Source organism: Dendropsophus ebraccatus, chromosome 1 (genome assembly GCF_027789765.1).
Source record: "Dendropsophus ebraccatus isolate aDenEbr1 chromosome 1, aDenEbr1.pat, whole genome shotgun sequence".
NCBI lineage: Eukaryota > Metazoa > Chordata > Amphibia > Anura > Hylidae > Dendropsophus > Dendropsophus ebraccatus.
In genome coordinates, this window is record NC_091454.1 from 96,403,926 (window position 1) to 96,420,167 (window position 16,242).

The window sequence follows — 16,242 nt, forward strand, 5'->3', positions numbered from 1 at the left end:
TACCCATGTAACGTGTGACACTGCTGACACCAGAGAGCAATAGCCTGTACTCTCCTGTATTACATACCCTCTACATGTGGAATGTATGACATGAGCTGTCTGTATAAGTGTAACAACAATACTATGTGCATGCGGGGGATGGGCGGTGAGAAGTTTGGGAGATGAGTGTGAGCAGGCGAGCTGTCTGAGGTTCTGCAGCAGGTTGAGGTGTATTAGGAGGTTCTGCAGCAGTTGAGGTTTATTATGAAAGGCTAGGGACACACTTGTATATGTGTACTGCTGTGCAGACAACAACAAAATGGCGCTGCCCAGCAGTACACATAATAGCACCTTTCCCCTCTTTGTTTCCCCTGTGAAAAGAGGAGGGAGGTGATGATGTCACAGCAGTTGAGCAGAGACTGCCTCTTTTTTTCAGCAGCCGGCTTTCAGGCTGCTTTTACCAGCAGTTTCCTGGTGGAGCTCCCCCTGGTGGTCATCACTGGGAAATATGGAAAATTAGATTGTTAATTTTTCATATTTCCTTAGATGTAAAAAAAATGAAAACCACATATAAATTAACAAAAAAAATAACAAATTCAGTTTTAACACTTTCAAAAAAATTTTTAACTTTGCGACACATTCCCTTTAAGTGTTGCAACCTTTGTCGTAAACATTTATGTATCAAATGGAAAAACGATAATTTGGGGCTATAACTGTTGCTAGACTTTTTGCACTGTAAAATATGGCACCAAAAACCACAATGTGCACATAGCCTTTCATGTGACTGAAACATCTGTGAAAATTTGTGATTCCCTGCAGTAGGTGTATAGTGCAGATAAATGCACTGTGGTAACAGGGAAGCTTGCAGCAACATAACTACTTTGAGATCTTGAGTCTTAAAGCGTTACTGTCATATTTATTTTTTTGCAGAAATCAGTAGTATAAGCGATTTTAAGAAACTCTGTAATAGGTTTTATCAGCCAAAAAAGCCTCCTTCTGTACTCAAGAAGCAATCTCCCAGCCTCCCCCCCTGACTTCTTATCTGTGCATTATCAGGCAAACACGTCTTCATTACAGAGAAGCCAGTGAAGACGGGCTCTGCTCTCTCCATTGTAAGCCTATGAAGGGGGGAGGGGCTGAGGGAGATGAGGGAGCAGGAAGGTCAGCTGTTTGTAGACTGTCTGGGCACCTAAAACGCTGGATTCAGGGGTCAGGAAGGTCAGTGCTTATCTATGAACTTACTGAGAGAAGATTGCAGGGTGTTGTGCTGTGCAGGACTGCTCCGTGCTCAGTCACTCCTAACAGCCCCTCCCCTCTCCATAGACACATAATGGACACAGAAATCCTGCTGCTTCTGAAGTGAGGGGGGAGGCTGGGAGATTGTTTTTTCAGTCCAGAAGGAAACGCTTTTGGTTTATAAAACCTATTACAGAGTTTCTTAAAATCGCTTTTACTATTGATATTTAATATTTTCAAAAAAATTACCCTGAAATGACAGTTACTCTTTAAAGCACTTGCACTTGGGTAAGTGCTGGAAAACAGTGTAAATATAATCTCCCCTCCCCAAGTGGGGGCTTGTTTTTACGCGGTTTACCAGCACTAGCTTTTTTCAATTTCACTTCAGAATGTGAGGAGGAAAAAAAAAAAGGTCCCAAAGAGGTTAAAGGAAAAAACCTCAAGGAAGGATAAGTTGTTTAGCTAAAAGCTGGATAGGTCTTTAACTAATGAGAAAGAAATTAAAAAACAGCTTTGCATTAGAGACTCCATGCCATTCCCTTTATTAACTATTTAAAGCGACTCGGTGTCCACAATCTGTCCCCCACAAAACGCTTGTACCTTCAGATAGCTGCTTTTAATCCAAGATCTGTCCTGGGGTCCGCTCGACAGGTGCTGCAGTTATTGTCCTAAAAAACAACTTTTAAACTTGCAGCCCTGTGTCAAATTGGCGTGGCCTAGATTGTCTGTGCCGTAGACTTGCTTTGCCCCTCCGTCCCTCCTCCCCGCTCTCTTCACCATTAGGAATGCCCCAGGCAGGATTTTTCCCATTCATCACCTGTCTGAACACTGCACATGTGCTGGATTGTTAAGGCATCTGTTCAGTGTTCTGACAAGTGATCAACAGAAAAAAACCTGCCTGGGGGGTTCCTAATGGTGAAGAGGGTGGGGAGGAGGGACGATGAGGCGGTGCAAGCCTAGGGAATGGATACTCTAGGCCACACCAATTTGACACAGGGCTGCAAGTTGTTTTTTAGGACAATAACTGCATCACCTGCCGAACGGACCCCAGGACAGTTCTTTGATTAAAAGCAGCTATCCGAAGGTACAAGCGGTTAGGAGGGTCAAATTGTGGGTACAGAGTCGCTTTAAGGCCTAGGTAAATTGAGAAATCCAGATGCAATGCAGGGGGTAGTAAAAGCCAATTTGCATGATGTGAATTTTGGACAATTCAAGATGCTTCCTGCAATGTTTTCTGCTTGAGCCTCAAAAGAGGAGGGTGGGTAAGCTGCACAACTGCCTTGGTATCCAGTCACTTGTCTTACATTATTACAAAACTAGTACAGTAGGATATGTCATAATAATAAGTGTATGAACACTCATCGACTATATAAAAGTCAATTGCTGCTGGTAAAAGAAGCCTTTGACAACTCACTTATAGGGTGAGAACTGCTGATTGTTCATGCTGCTGTTCACTTCTCTCACTGCCGGCAGCACGTGCCCCACTTCATTGTAAGCTGCCAACAAATGATTTTCGGGGCTGCACAAAAGATGCAATCAGCTGATGAACAAATGCTTGCTCGCCTGCCGATTGATTGCTGGCTTTTTACACAGGGCAATGATCACCCCAATGAAAAAGGGTCTCTAGTCTCAGGCCCCTCACTAGGCGCAGTACAGTATATCGGTTTCTAAATGAATTTTATAACTGCAACTTGATATCATATAAAATATGAGCATGAGTGAATTACAGTACCTTGCGAGCTATGGGTTCCTGATTCTCCATAACTGTGTACCAGCTAACAAGCTTGTTCCAGCCTTCAGTAGGCAACAGAATGTAATCAAGTTCATCAATAAGATGCTCCTTGAGAGACTGTGTATCAGTATCTGTGAAAGAGACTGTCAGTATTTAAACATGAGAAACTAAACCAGTAAGAAATATAGTATTACAAGCATTCTGATAACAATATATATGTGTCATCCCAGTGCAGTAATACAGTATAATATATGACAATCACCCTGACGAAGTTACAAAGTCATGTATGTGACATCCCAGTACAGTAATTTACTGTATGACCATCACCCTGACAAAGTCCTGTGTGTTATATCACAGTACAGTAATTTACTGTATGACCATCACCTTGACAAAGTCATGTGTGTTACATCCCAGTACAGTAATATACCGTATGACAATTACCCTGACAAAGTCATGTGTATTACATCCCAGTACAGTAATATACTGTATGACAATTACCCTGACAAAGTCATGTGTGTTACATCCCAGTACAGTAATATACTGTATGACAATTACCCTGACAAAGTCATGTGTATTACATCCCAGTACAGTAATATACTCTATGACCATCACCCTGACAAAGTCATGTTTGTTACATCCCAGTACAGTAATATACTGCATGACAAATACCCTGACAAAGTCCTGTGTATTACATCCCAGTACAGTAATATACTGTATGACAATTACCCTGACAAAGTCATATGTTACATCCCAGTACAGTAATATACTCTATGACCATCACCCTGACAAAGTCATGTTTGTTACATCCCAGTACAGTAATATACTGTATGACAATTACCCTGACAAAGTCCTGTGTATTACATCCCAGTACAGTAATACTCTGTAGGACCATCACCTTGACAAAGTCATGTATGTTACATCCCAATACAGTAATAGGCCTTGTTCACACAACGTATGTTTTGCCTAAATCCCAGCTGTTGTTGCAATTTGCAACAATGGCCATGATTTATGCAAAACATACGTGAAATCCCGGCTGGAGCGCATAAACACAGTATACGCTCCGGCCTGGATTCCAACCGGCTGCACGAAAAACTGAAAAGCGGCCGCACAGACATGTCAGTTCACACAATGGAGAGTGCGCCCCGTGCACACAGAGCAAGAGCAGCGGAATGCCGCCAGCCTCAGTGTCATAATGACACTCTATGTGAGGCTTGTGCGCCGCATCTCTCAGCGCTGAAGAATAAACATGTTCATTCTTCAGCGCGGAGAGAGGAGCCGCATGAGCCTCCCATAGAGTGTCATTATGACACTGAGGCTGGCGGTATTCCGCCACTCTTGCTCTGTGTGCACGGGGCCTAATGGTCACACTTATGAGGACTGTCAGTGGAATACTGTTCAAACACTGTTGAAAATTACCTGATAATCGAGTATTAACTGGTGGCTTAGTAGTGTAGACTTAATACAGGAAATAATTTGAGGAGGTAGAGGTATCGGGAATTGGGGGATGGGGGCAACCTCAACCAATGATAAGGCTGTAGGTGTGTCCGAGACTACCTTAGACTCCTTGTTGCTACTGTAGTTAACCTATAGTCATATATAACAGCTTTTTTCCTTGCCAAGCTGTAAGCGATAAGAATGATAAATAGCCATAGGGCTTAGGCTATAGTCAGCTCACAACTGGCAGTCACTTTGATATCCAAATTTAAGGCCATATCTTTTTCTTGAGAGTAGACCCTCATGATTCCTGACTTCTGGTGATAGTCAAGAACTGGCTGTTTACTTGGTGCTTAATATATCCCATTCCTTGACATGTGCCATTTCACAAGATAATCAATGTTATCCACATTACATGTCAGTGGTTGTAATGCTATGGCTCATCAGAGAACATATTATATTTATATACGTATATATGGGAAAAACATTTTCTTACACAATTAAAAATATAAGGGAATGACCTTTAAGGAGTCCAGAATTATCAATGGGACCTGGATACACATTCTGATCTCCCATCTGGTACTTGTCCCAGCTGTCAAAGCCAACATATTTCTTCCACTGCTTGAACCAGCGACTATCAATCAAGTACCTAGAATAAAAAAATAAAAAAAAAGCTGATTGTAATAACATATGTGGATGTACAAGTCAAAAAATCAGCTGGGCTATGGAAAGCAGAGAACAGAACACACAATGCAATCTGTTAGAGCAGATATATTATAGTAACACAAACCAATGTATGACAACTAAGGCCTTATTCTGGCCTGATAAAACTCTATGTAAGGCATGAAGAGTGCAGAGGTGGTAATGATAAATACTAAATCTAAGTAACTACTAAAACTTGATGTCTAAAGTAACAAAAGAAGACAAAATTAAAGCACAAAGACATCAGAGTGGGAAAGATCTGGCATTACTTCACTGATGAACTCCTATATTTTACTTACCGCGATTATACATGATATAACAGCCAAAATAGTGCCGCACATAGGGCCTGTATAATGGCTTGCCAGTACCTTTTGGGGCTAGAATCATGGCCCTTTTATGGGTCTGTAGAAACTACAAACGTGTAAAAGGATCAATAGAAATCAATGGGTACTATACTGTCCACAATAACAGTATAAAACTGGTTATGAAGGGCAATAATGCTAAGGGACAAAAGAAAATGATGTCATATACTGAAGGATAATGAACATTTTTTCGGCAGCTTGAATAAAGTAAAACATTTGGTGATCTGGATCATAAAAATATTTCAAGAAATGAACTAGAAATCAAAGTCAATAGGTCCCCATACTTCCTATAGCAAATTGTAGAGAACTATACACACATAGCATTACCAAGAGAGAAAGAACCCTGCACAAGCAGATACTCCACTCATACTAATAGGGTTGTGTCATGAAGCAAAGAAGGTAAAACCAGAAGTGTATCATATACATATAGGGAGAACAAATGTGCTCTTTTCAGTAATGTAACTTACATCCCTGTACTGTGGATGAATCTATTTACTTCCTGGTTTCCTCTCTGACCTGTGACCCTGCTGTGGTTGCCATGCAACAGTGCAGACACTTTCCCACAATCCCCCTTGCTTGTATGTGAAGTGAAAACCAACTGCCAGTCCTCATGGTACAGCTCTGGTGCCTGGAATTGAACTGAGCACGAGGGTCCCAACCTTGTGGATGCCCAAAGGCGGGCTGTAACCAAGGGCAACAGGTTATCAAACAAAGCAGGCACATGGGGAATAGTGAGTCCATACCTCTCAAATAATAAATTACAAGAAATGCTTGTACTTTTTAAATAGGTTTCATTTAATGCATCACTATACACCTTTTACTTTATGACGCAACCTCTTTGAAGTGTACCTGTTGTTACAACTTTCAAAATTTAAGAATTTCAGAATTTACATTCATTGTTTTTTTGGGAAACACGGCACTACTTGTTTTCTGACTTTTTCTTTCTCAGAGTCTAAATACAGGAAGTCCAGTGTTTTCCATGTCATTAAGGCTCACAGAGAGACACATTGAGCCGTGACTCTCTGTACTGGCCGGGACTTCATGTGTTTAGGCTGCGTTCACATGTAACGGAGCCGCAGCTGGTTTCTTGCTGCGAATCCGCAGCGAGACCCGCTGTGGATCCCTGCCCTGTACACCCTATGAGCAGACAAACTTGCAGCAGGATGGACATCCCGCTGCGAGTTTGTCCACAGCCCGCCCTCGCCGCCGGAGCCTATACTTCACCTGGTCCCCGCTGCGGCTTGCTTCGGGGCTCCCGGTGTCTTCATGTCGAGCTCAGCCAATCAGTGTGCTGTGGCGGGGCAGCGCACTGATTAGCCAAGGGGGACGTGCCAGGAACCTCCGAAGCAAGCCGGAGCAGGGACCAGGTGAAGTATAGGCTTCGGCGGTGGGGGGTTTACAGGGCAGGCTGTAGACAAACTCGCAGCGGGATGTCCATACTGCTGTGAGTTTGTCTGCCCATAGAGTGTACAGGGCAGGGATCCACAACGGGTCTTACTGCAAATTTGTAGCGAGAAACTAGCTGCGGATCTGATACGCGTGAACGCAGCCTTAGTCTGTTTTTTTTTTTAACCAGCACAAGACTAAAAAGCTGCCATTAGGAGACTGGACTTGGATACAGGTAAGTTCTGCTTTGTTTTAAAGCATGATAAAAAAAATAATAATGAATGTAAATTGGCAACTTGCTTTATATCACATCTACTGTTCATTTAAATTTTGAAAGTTATAACGACAGGGACACTTTAAGTAAAAATTGACGAACCTTTATTCAATAAAGTTAAAAGGATCCTGTAATATAATTTGACATGTAGCGAAAAAGAAAATAAGGCAGTTTGAATATGACCAGATATATATTACCCGCCATATACAGAAGTTGTATTAACTCTTTGGAATTAGAAAACATTAACATTTTATTTTCACCAAGAACACCTAAACAACTAAGCTACTAAATGATTAATATAACTAAAAACATCTCCTGTCCATAACTATAAATGTTCAATACCATCTACTTTTCTTCTTAAAACATTAGCATATGTCATGCTTACTACTGAAGGATTGTGAATAATGACAGCCTAGCCGACAGCTGTAGTAATAGCAGTTTAAACACACAGCAACTTGGAAAGGTTTCTAACCCAGGAGGAAAAAAAGATACAAAGTACTGATAACCACCATCATTAGTTGCCTTGTTATACAATATCACAAGTCACATTTGCAATGAAATAAAAAGCTGGGTGAACATCCCCTAAACCTTGGCCTTTAGGATCTTCTGATTTACATTACAGACTTGCTAGGAGAAGATAAAGCCAGGTTTGTCAGTCGCTGGTTATATATGGTAACTACTATTCTGAAGGGCTGGACCGATAAGCCTTATCTCTTCTGTAAATGACTGTGGTGACTTGTTACTATGCTGAACATACCCAACAGCAGGACGAGGGCAATAGCATGCTACAGCCCTGTATACACGGTGACAGCACTAGTATAGTGACAGCAGCAGCAGGACCATAAGAAGCTATATAGTACACTGCCCTGTTATTTATTGATTTATATATTTATTTTTACAAAAAGCTGCTGACAGGTCTGCTATAACACTGCTAAGGGGGCATCGAAAATTACCCGGATGGTGGAGTACAGTGGAGTGACAGCAGTAGTATATATGATGATGGTGGGGGGACAGCAGTAGTATATATGGTGACAGCAGTAGTATATATGATGATGGTGGGGGGACAGCAGTAGTATATATGGTGATGGCGGGGTGACAGCAGTAGTATATATGGTGATGGCGGGGTGACAGCAGTAGTATATATGGTGATGGCGGGGTGACAGTAGTAGTATATATGGTGATGGCGGGGTGACAGCAGTAGTATATATAGTGACAGCAGTAGTATATATGGTGATGGTGGGGTGACAGCAGTAGTATATGTGCTGATGGCGGGGTGACAGCAGTAGTGTATATGGTGACAGCAGCAGTATATATGGTGACAGCAGTAGTATATGTGGTAATGGCGGGGTGACAGAAGCAGTATACATGGTAACAGCAGTAGTATATATGGTGACAGCAGCAGTATATATGGTGACAGCAGCAGTATATATGTTGATGGCGGGCGACAGCAGCAGTATATATGGAGACAGCAGTAGTATATACTGTATGGTGACAGCAGCAGTATATATGGTGACAGCACTAGTATAGTGACAGCAGCAGTATATATGGTGACAGCACTAGCGAGGTGACAGCAGCAGTATTTATGGTGACAGCACTAGTATAGTGACAGGAGTATATATGGTGACAGCACTAGTATAGTGACAGGAGTATATATGGTGACAGCACTAGTAGTGACAGCACTAGTATAGTGACAGCAGTATATATGGTGACAGCACTAGCACTGTGACAGCAGCAGTATATATGGTGACAGCTCTAGTATAGTGACAGAAGCAGCAGTATATATGGTGACAGCACTAGTACAGTGACAGCAGCAGTATATATGGTGACAGCACTAGTACAGTGACAGCAGCAGTATATACGGTGACAGCACTAGTACAGTGACAACAGCAGCAGCATATATGGTGACAGCACTAGTACAGTGACAACAGCAGTATATACGGTGACAGCACTAGTATAGTGACAGCAGTATATATGGCGACAGCACTAGTACAGTGACAGCAGTATATATGGCGACAGCACTAGTACAGTGACAGCGGCAGCAGTATATATGGCAACAGCACTAATATAGTGACAGCAGTATATATGGTAACAGCACTAGTATAGTGACAGCAGCAGTATATATAGTGACAGCAGCATATATGGTGACAGCACTAGTATAGTGACAGCAGTATATATGGCGACAGCACTAGCACTGTGACAGCAGTATATATGGCGACAGCACTAGTACAGTGACAGCGACAGCACTAATATAGTGACAGCAGTATATATGGTAACAGCACTAGTATAGTGACAGCAGCAGTATATATAGTGACAGCAGCATATATGGTGACAGCACTAGTACTGTAACAGCAGCAGTATATATGGTGACAGCACTAGCACTGTGAGAGCAGCAGTATATATAGTGACAGCAGCAGTATATGTAGTGACAGCACTAGTATAGTGACAGCAGCAGTATATATAGTGACAGCAGTATATATGGTGACAGCACTAGTACTGTGACAGCAGCAGTATATATGTTGACAGCACTAGTATAGTGACAGCAGCAGCAGTATATATGGTGTTAGCACTAGTACTGTGACAGCAGCAGTATATATGTTGACAGCACTAGTATAGTGACAGCAGCAGCAGTATATATGGTGACAGTACTAGTACAGTGACAGCAGCAGTATATACGGTGACAGCACTAATACAGTGACAGCAGCAGTATATACAGTGACAACAGTAGTACAGTGACAGCAGCAGCAGTATATAAGGTGACAGCAGTAGTATAGTGACAGCAGCAGTATATACGGTGACAGCACTAGTATAGTGACAGCAGCAGTATACACGGTGACAGCACTAGTATAGTGACAGCAGCAGCAGCATATATGGTGACAGCACTAGTATAGTGACAGCAGCAGTATACACGGTGACAGCACTAGTATAGTGACAGCAGCAGCAGTATATATGGTGACAGTACTAGTATAGTGACAGCAGCAGTATATATGGTGACAGCACTAGTATAGTGACAGCAGCAGCAGTATATATGGTGACAGCACTAGTATAGTGACAGCAGCAGTATATATGGTGACAGCACTAGTATAGTGACAGCAGCAGTATACACGGTGACAGCACTAGTATAGTGACAGCAGCAGCAGTATATATGGTGACAGCTCTAGTATAGTGACAGCAGTATATATGGCGACAGCACTAGTACAGTGACAGCAGCAGTATATATGGTGACAGCACTAGTATAGTGACAGCAGTATATACGGTGACAGCACTAGTATAGTGACAGCAGCAGTATATACGGTGACAGCACTAGTACAGTGACAGCAGCAGTATATACGGTGACAGCACTAGTACAGTGACAGCAGCAGCAGCATATATGGTGACAGCACTAGTATAGTGACAGCAGCAGCAGTATATATGGTGACAGCACTAGTATAGTGAAAGCAGCAGTATATATGGTGACAGCAGCAGTATATGTAATGACAGCACTAGTATAGTGACAGCAGCAGTATATATGGTGACAGCACTAGTATAGTGACAACAGCAGCAGTATATATGGTGACAGCAGCAGTATATATGGTGACAGCACTAGTATAGTGACAGCAGCAGTATACACGGTGACAGCACTAGTATAGTGACAGCAGCCGCAGTATATATGGTGACAGCACTAGTATAGTGACAGCAGTATATATGGTGACAGCACTAGTACAGTGACAGCAGCAGTATATACGGTGACAGCACTAGTACAGTGACAGCAGCAGTATACACGGTGACAGCACTAGTACAGTGACAGCAGCAGTATACACAGTGACAGCACTAGTACAGTGACAGCAGCAGTATACACAGTGACAGCACTAGTATAGTGACAGCAGCAGCATATATGGTGACAGCACTAGTATAGTGACAGCAGCAGCAGTATATATGGTGACAGCACTAGTATAGTTACAGCAGCAGTATATATGGTGACAGCACTAGTACAGTGACAGCAGCAGTATATACAGTGACAGCAGCAGCAGTATATATGGTGACAGCACTAGTATAGTGACAGCAGCAGTATATATAGTGACAGCAATAGTATATATGGTGACAGCACTAGTATATACGGTGACAGCAGCAGTATATATAGTGACAGCACTAGTATATATGGTGACAGCAGTATATATGGTGACAGCACTAGCACGGTGACAGCAGTATATATGGTGACAGCACTAGTATATATGGTGACAGCAGTATATACGGTGACAGCACTAGCACGGTGACAGCAGTATATATGGTGACAGCACTAGTATATATGGTGACAGCAGTATATACGGTGACAGCACTAGCACGGTGACAGCAGTATATATGGTGACAGCACTAGTATATATGGTGACAGCAGTATATACGGTGACAGCACTAGTATAGTGACAGCAGTATATATGGTGACAGCACTAGTATATATGGTGACAGCAGTATATACGGTGACAGCACTAGCACGGTGACAGCAGTATATATGGTGACAGCACTAGCACGGTGACAGCAGTATATATGGTGACCGCACTAGCACGGTGACAGCAGTATATATGGTGACAGCACTAGTACAGTGACAGCACTAGTACAGTGACAGCAGCAGTATATACAGTGACAGCACTAGTACAGTGACAGCAGCAGCAGTATATATGGTGACAGCACTAGTAAAGTGACAGCAGCAGTATATATAGTGACAGCAATAGTATATATGGTGACAGCACTAGTATATACGGTGACAGCAGCAGTATATATAGTGACAGCACTAGTATATATGGTGACAGCAGTATATATGGTGACAGCACTAGCACGGTGACAGCAGTATATATGGTGACAGCACTAGTATATATGGTGACAGCAGTATATACGGTGACAGCACTAGCACGGTGACAGCAGTATATATGGTGACAGCACTAGTATATATGGTGACAGCAGTATATACGGTGACAGCACTAGCACGGTGACAGCAGTATATATGGTAACAGCACTAGTATATATGGTGACAGCAGTATATACGGTGACAGCACTAGCACGGTGACAGCACTAGTATATACGGTGACAGCACTAGCACGGTGACAGCAGTATATATGGTGACAGCACTAGTATATATGGTGACAGCAGTATATACGGTGACAGCACTAACACGGTGACAGCAGTATATATGGTGACAGCACTAGTATATATGGTGACAGCACTAGTATAGTGACAGCAGTATATATGGTGACAGCACTAGTATATATGATGACAGCAGTATATACGGTGACAGCACTAGCACGGTGACAGCAGTATATATGGTGACAGCACTAGCACGGTGACAGCAGTATATATGGTGACAGCACTAGCACGGTGACAGCAGTATATATGGTGACAGCACTAGCACGGTGACAGCATTATATATGGTGACAGCAGTATATACGGTGACAGCAGTATATATGGTGACAGCACTAGCACAGTGACAGCACTAGTATAGTGACAGCAGTATATATGGTGACAGCACTAGCACAGTGACAGCACTAGTATAGTGACAGCAGTATATATGGTGACAGCACTAGTATATACGGTGACAGCACTAGCACGGTGACAGCAGTATATATGGTGACAGCACTAGCACGGTGACAGCAGTATATATGGTGACAGCACTAGCACGGTGACAGCAGTATATATGGTGACAGCACTAGCACGGTGACAGCAGTATATATGGTGACAGCACTAGCACGATGTCAGTAGTATATATGGTGACAGTACTAGCACGGTGACAGCAGTATATATGGTGACAGCACTAGCACGGTGACAGCAGTATATATGGTGACAGCACTAGTATAGTGACAGCAGTATATATGGGGACAGCACTAGTATATACGGTGACAGCACTAGCACGGTGTCAGTAGTATATACGGTGACAGCACTAGCACGGTGTCAGTAGTATATACGGTGACAGCACTAGCACGGTGTCAGTAGTATATACGGTGACAGCACTAGCACGGTGTCAGTAGTATATACGGTGACAGCACTAGCACGGTGTCAGTAGTATATACGGTGACAGCACTAGCACGGTGTCAGTAGTATATACGGTGACAGCACTAGCACGGTGTCAGTAGTATATACGGTGACAGCACTAGCACGGTGTCAGTAGTATATACGGTGACAGCACTAGCACGGTGTCAGTAGTATATACGGTGACAGCACTAGCACGGTGTCAGTAGTATATACGGTGACAGCACTAGCACGGTGTCAGTAGTATATACGGTGACAGCACTAGCACGGTGTCAGTAGTATATACGGTGACAGCACTAGCACGGTGTCAGTAGTATATACGGTGACAGCACTAGCACGGTGTCAGTAGTATATACGGTGACAGCACTAGCACGGTGTCAGTAGTATATACGGTGACAGCACTAGCACGGTGTCAGTAGTATATACGGTGACAGCACTAGCACGGTGTCAGTAGTATATACGGTGACAGCACTAGCACGGTGACAGCAGTATATATGGTGACAGCACTAGCACGGTGACAGCAGTATATATGGTGACAGCACTAGCACGGTGACAGCAGTATATATGGTGACAGCACTAGTATATACGGTGACAGCACTAGCACGGTGACAGCAGTATATATGGTGACAGCACTAGTATATACGGTGACAGCACTAGCACGGTGTCAGTAGTATATACGGTGACAGCAGTGTAGGAGTAGGACAGCTGGCGCATGAATGTGACAGGTGTAGCTGGCAGCGGCAGGCGTGAAGTGACAGGAGCGGAGTCCCCGCAGGCCCCTCAGCCGCTTGCAGTGCAGTGTATGACGGGAGGAGCGGCAGTGTCTGCCCCAGCCGTAGCACTGGATGCGGAGGAGTGACAATGACCCGGTGACCCCGGTGCCCGGGAGCAGCGCACTCTGCCTGGCATGATACAGATGTTTTCACTGTCACTCACGACCCGCCTGCCATATGTACGGCCAGACAGCGCGTCCCCCTCCGTGTTGGGGCTGGCCGCCTCTCGGCCCGGGTACCCAGCCGCCCCCGCACCGCTCACCAGGTGTCGCCTCTCCGCAGAGGGGTTTTTAGCAGCGCTGACACTTCGGATCTCTGAGTCTCCAGATCAACCACTCCGCCCTCCGCCATCTTCCTGCACTGACAGCTGCGCGCTGCATCCTGGGAGTGACGTCACTGCTGGGAAGTAGGGGAATCGCAGAGAACGGCGGTGTGAGCCGGGGAGACGCCGGAGCCAATCACTAGGGATGGTTGTAGGATGAGAGGCCCAGACGGTGGAGGGAGCTCCCGGCTAGGACTGCAGTGCAGGAGTCACTCTAGAAGGGTGAGACAGCACATCAGCTACTAGTCCATAGTAATACAGGGAGACAGCCCATATTCCCATATACTGGACCTAGAGAATGTCTGTACATTGTGGGTAGAAAATGGAATACCATCAAAAAGATAGACTAGTGTATAGAGCCAGGGCCGTTTTAATACATTGGTGGGCCCGGTGCACAGCCCTTAAGGGTATATTCACACGGACGGGCTCGCAGCGAGATTCTCGCTGCAAGCCCGGCAGGTCCTGGCAGTTCCCATACACTACATACTTGCTGCGGTCTAAACGACCGCAGCGAGTATGTAATTATACCGCGCTTAACCCCTTCTGCTCCCCCGCTGTAAGCATACATTACCTGTCCTTGCTGCACGGGTCCAGCGTCCTGCTCTCCTGTCCGGCCAATCAGTGGCTGCGGCTGGGAAACACACTAATTGGCCGGACGGGAGAGCAGGACGCCGGACCCGTGCAGCTTACAGCAGGGGAGCAGAAGGGGTTAAGGGCGGTATAATTACATACTCGCTGCGGTCGTTTAGACCGCAGCAAGTATGTAGTGTATGGGAACTGCCAGGACCTGCCGGGCTCGCAGCGAGAATCTCGCTGCGAGCCTGTCCGTGTGAATATACCCTAAGAGTGGGCCCCCCCCCTCCCTTTCGGCACATTGTATAATGTACTGAATTTGCCCCCACACTGTATCAAGAGCCCCAATACATACAGTTGTTACCTTATAACCAGGGGCGTAGCTAGGGGTTTAGCCTAGGGGGGGCGAGCAAGTCTGAGTGGGCCCCCCAACCGATTATGTTACCCAAAGGGAACCTCACTTGACAACAATGCTTTCTAAATAATAAAGGGTATATTCTGCTCCATTACTCAGAGTGAATTAAGATTAACAGCAGTGTTAGAGGCTTCTACATTTACATATATAGACACATAAAATGAAAGAGGTTCTTCAGGATAAGAAAAACGTGATTGCTCTCTTCTAGAAAAAAACACCACCACTGTCTTTATCTTCTATGTGTGTGTGGTATTGAAGCTCAGTTGCTTTCCACATGTCCCACACTGTTTTCCACATGTCCAGCTCCCCCAGTTTTCCACATGTCCAGCTCCCCCAGTTTTCCACATGTCCAGCTCCCCCTGTTTCCACATGTCCAGCACCTCCAGCCCCCAACCCCCCCCCCCCCCCCTGTTTTCCACATGTCCAGGTCAGCCTTCCCCTGTTTACCAGCTGGGTTGTCTGTCCCTGTGTGCAGCAGCAGTCATAGGCGGCCGTCCGGCACTGACCTGGTGCAAGCGCGGGAGACGGAACAGCGCGGCGCCAGAGGTGATTGACAGGTGGGCGGGCCAGGGCGGCGCACGTACCAACAGCGGTGCGCTGAGGCCGATGGCGGGCGGCGGCGGGCATCGGCATCACATTATAATGGGGGCTACAGCAGCAGCAGTCATAGGCGGACGTCCGGCACTGACCTGGTGCGAGCACGGGTGACGGAACAGCGTGGCACCAGAGGTGATTGACAGGTGGGCGGGCCAGGGCGGCGCACGTACCAACAGTGGTGCGCTGAGGCTGATGGCAGGTGATGGCGGGCGGCGGCGGGCATCGGCATCACATAATGGGGGCGGCAGCAGCAGCAGTCATAGGCGGACGTCCGGCACTGACCTGGTGCGAGCACGGGAGACGGAACAGCGTGGCACCAGAGGTGATTGATAGGTGGGTGGGCCAGAAAGATATCACCAATGATACCATTACATAATACCGCCACATCATGACCCCTATCACTACAAGCCTATAACAGAGTGCAGTTACATCCAGTGACTCACCGGGGGCGTCTTCTCTGATCAGA

At 45.1% G+C, this 16,242-nt stretch overlaps 1 protein-coding gene across 6 annotated transcripts in view; it reads right to left on the reverse strand.

Moving 5' to 3' along the window:
- The window catches only part of LOC138795943 (ubiquitin carboxyl-terminal hydrolase 15), a 74,563-nt gene extending 60,332 nt beyond the window's left edge, over positions 1-14,231 (reverse strand). For 3 of the 6 annotated variants that reach the window (XR_011363692.1, XM_069975725.1, XM_069975707.1), the window contains exons 1-3: positions 14,132-14,231; positions 4,903-5,030; positions 2,948-3,090 (exon numbers count right to left, since the gene is read on the reverse strand). Coding sequence is in view for 5 of the 6 variants with exons in the window: in XM_069975725.1 (XP_069831826.1) it covers positions 2,948-3,090; positions 4,903-5,030; positions 14,132-14,220 (360 nt within the window). In the remaining variant the exon portion in view is untranslated. Of the gene's footprint in view, positions 1-2,947; positions 3,091-4,902; positions 5,031-5,912; positions 6,053-14,131 lie in introns of those variants that run through there. The other 3 variants (XM_069975743.1, XM_069975716.1, XM_069975733.1) reach the window with 2 other exon arrangements.
- Positions 14,232-16,242: the final 2,011 nt, after the last annotated feature.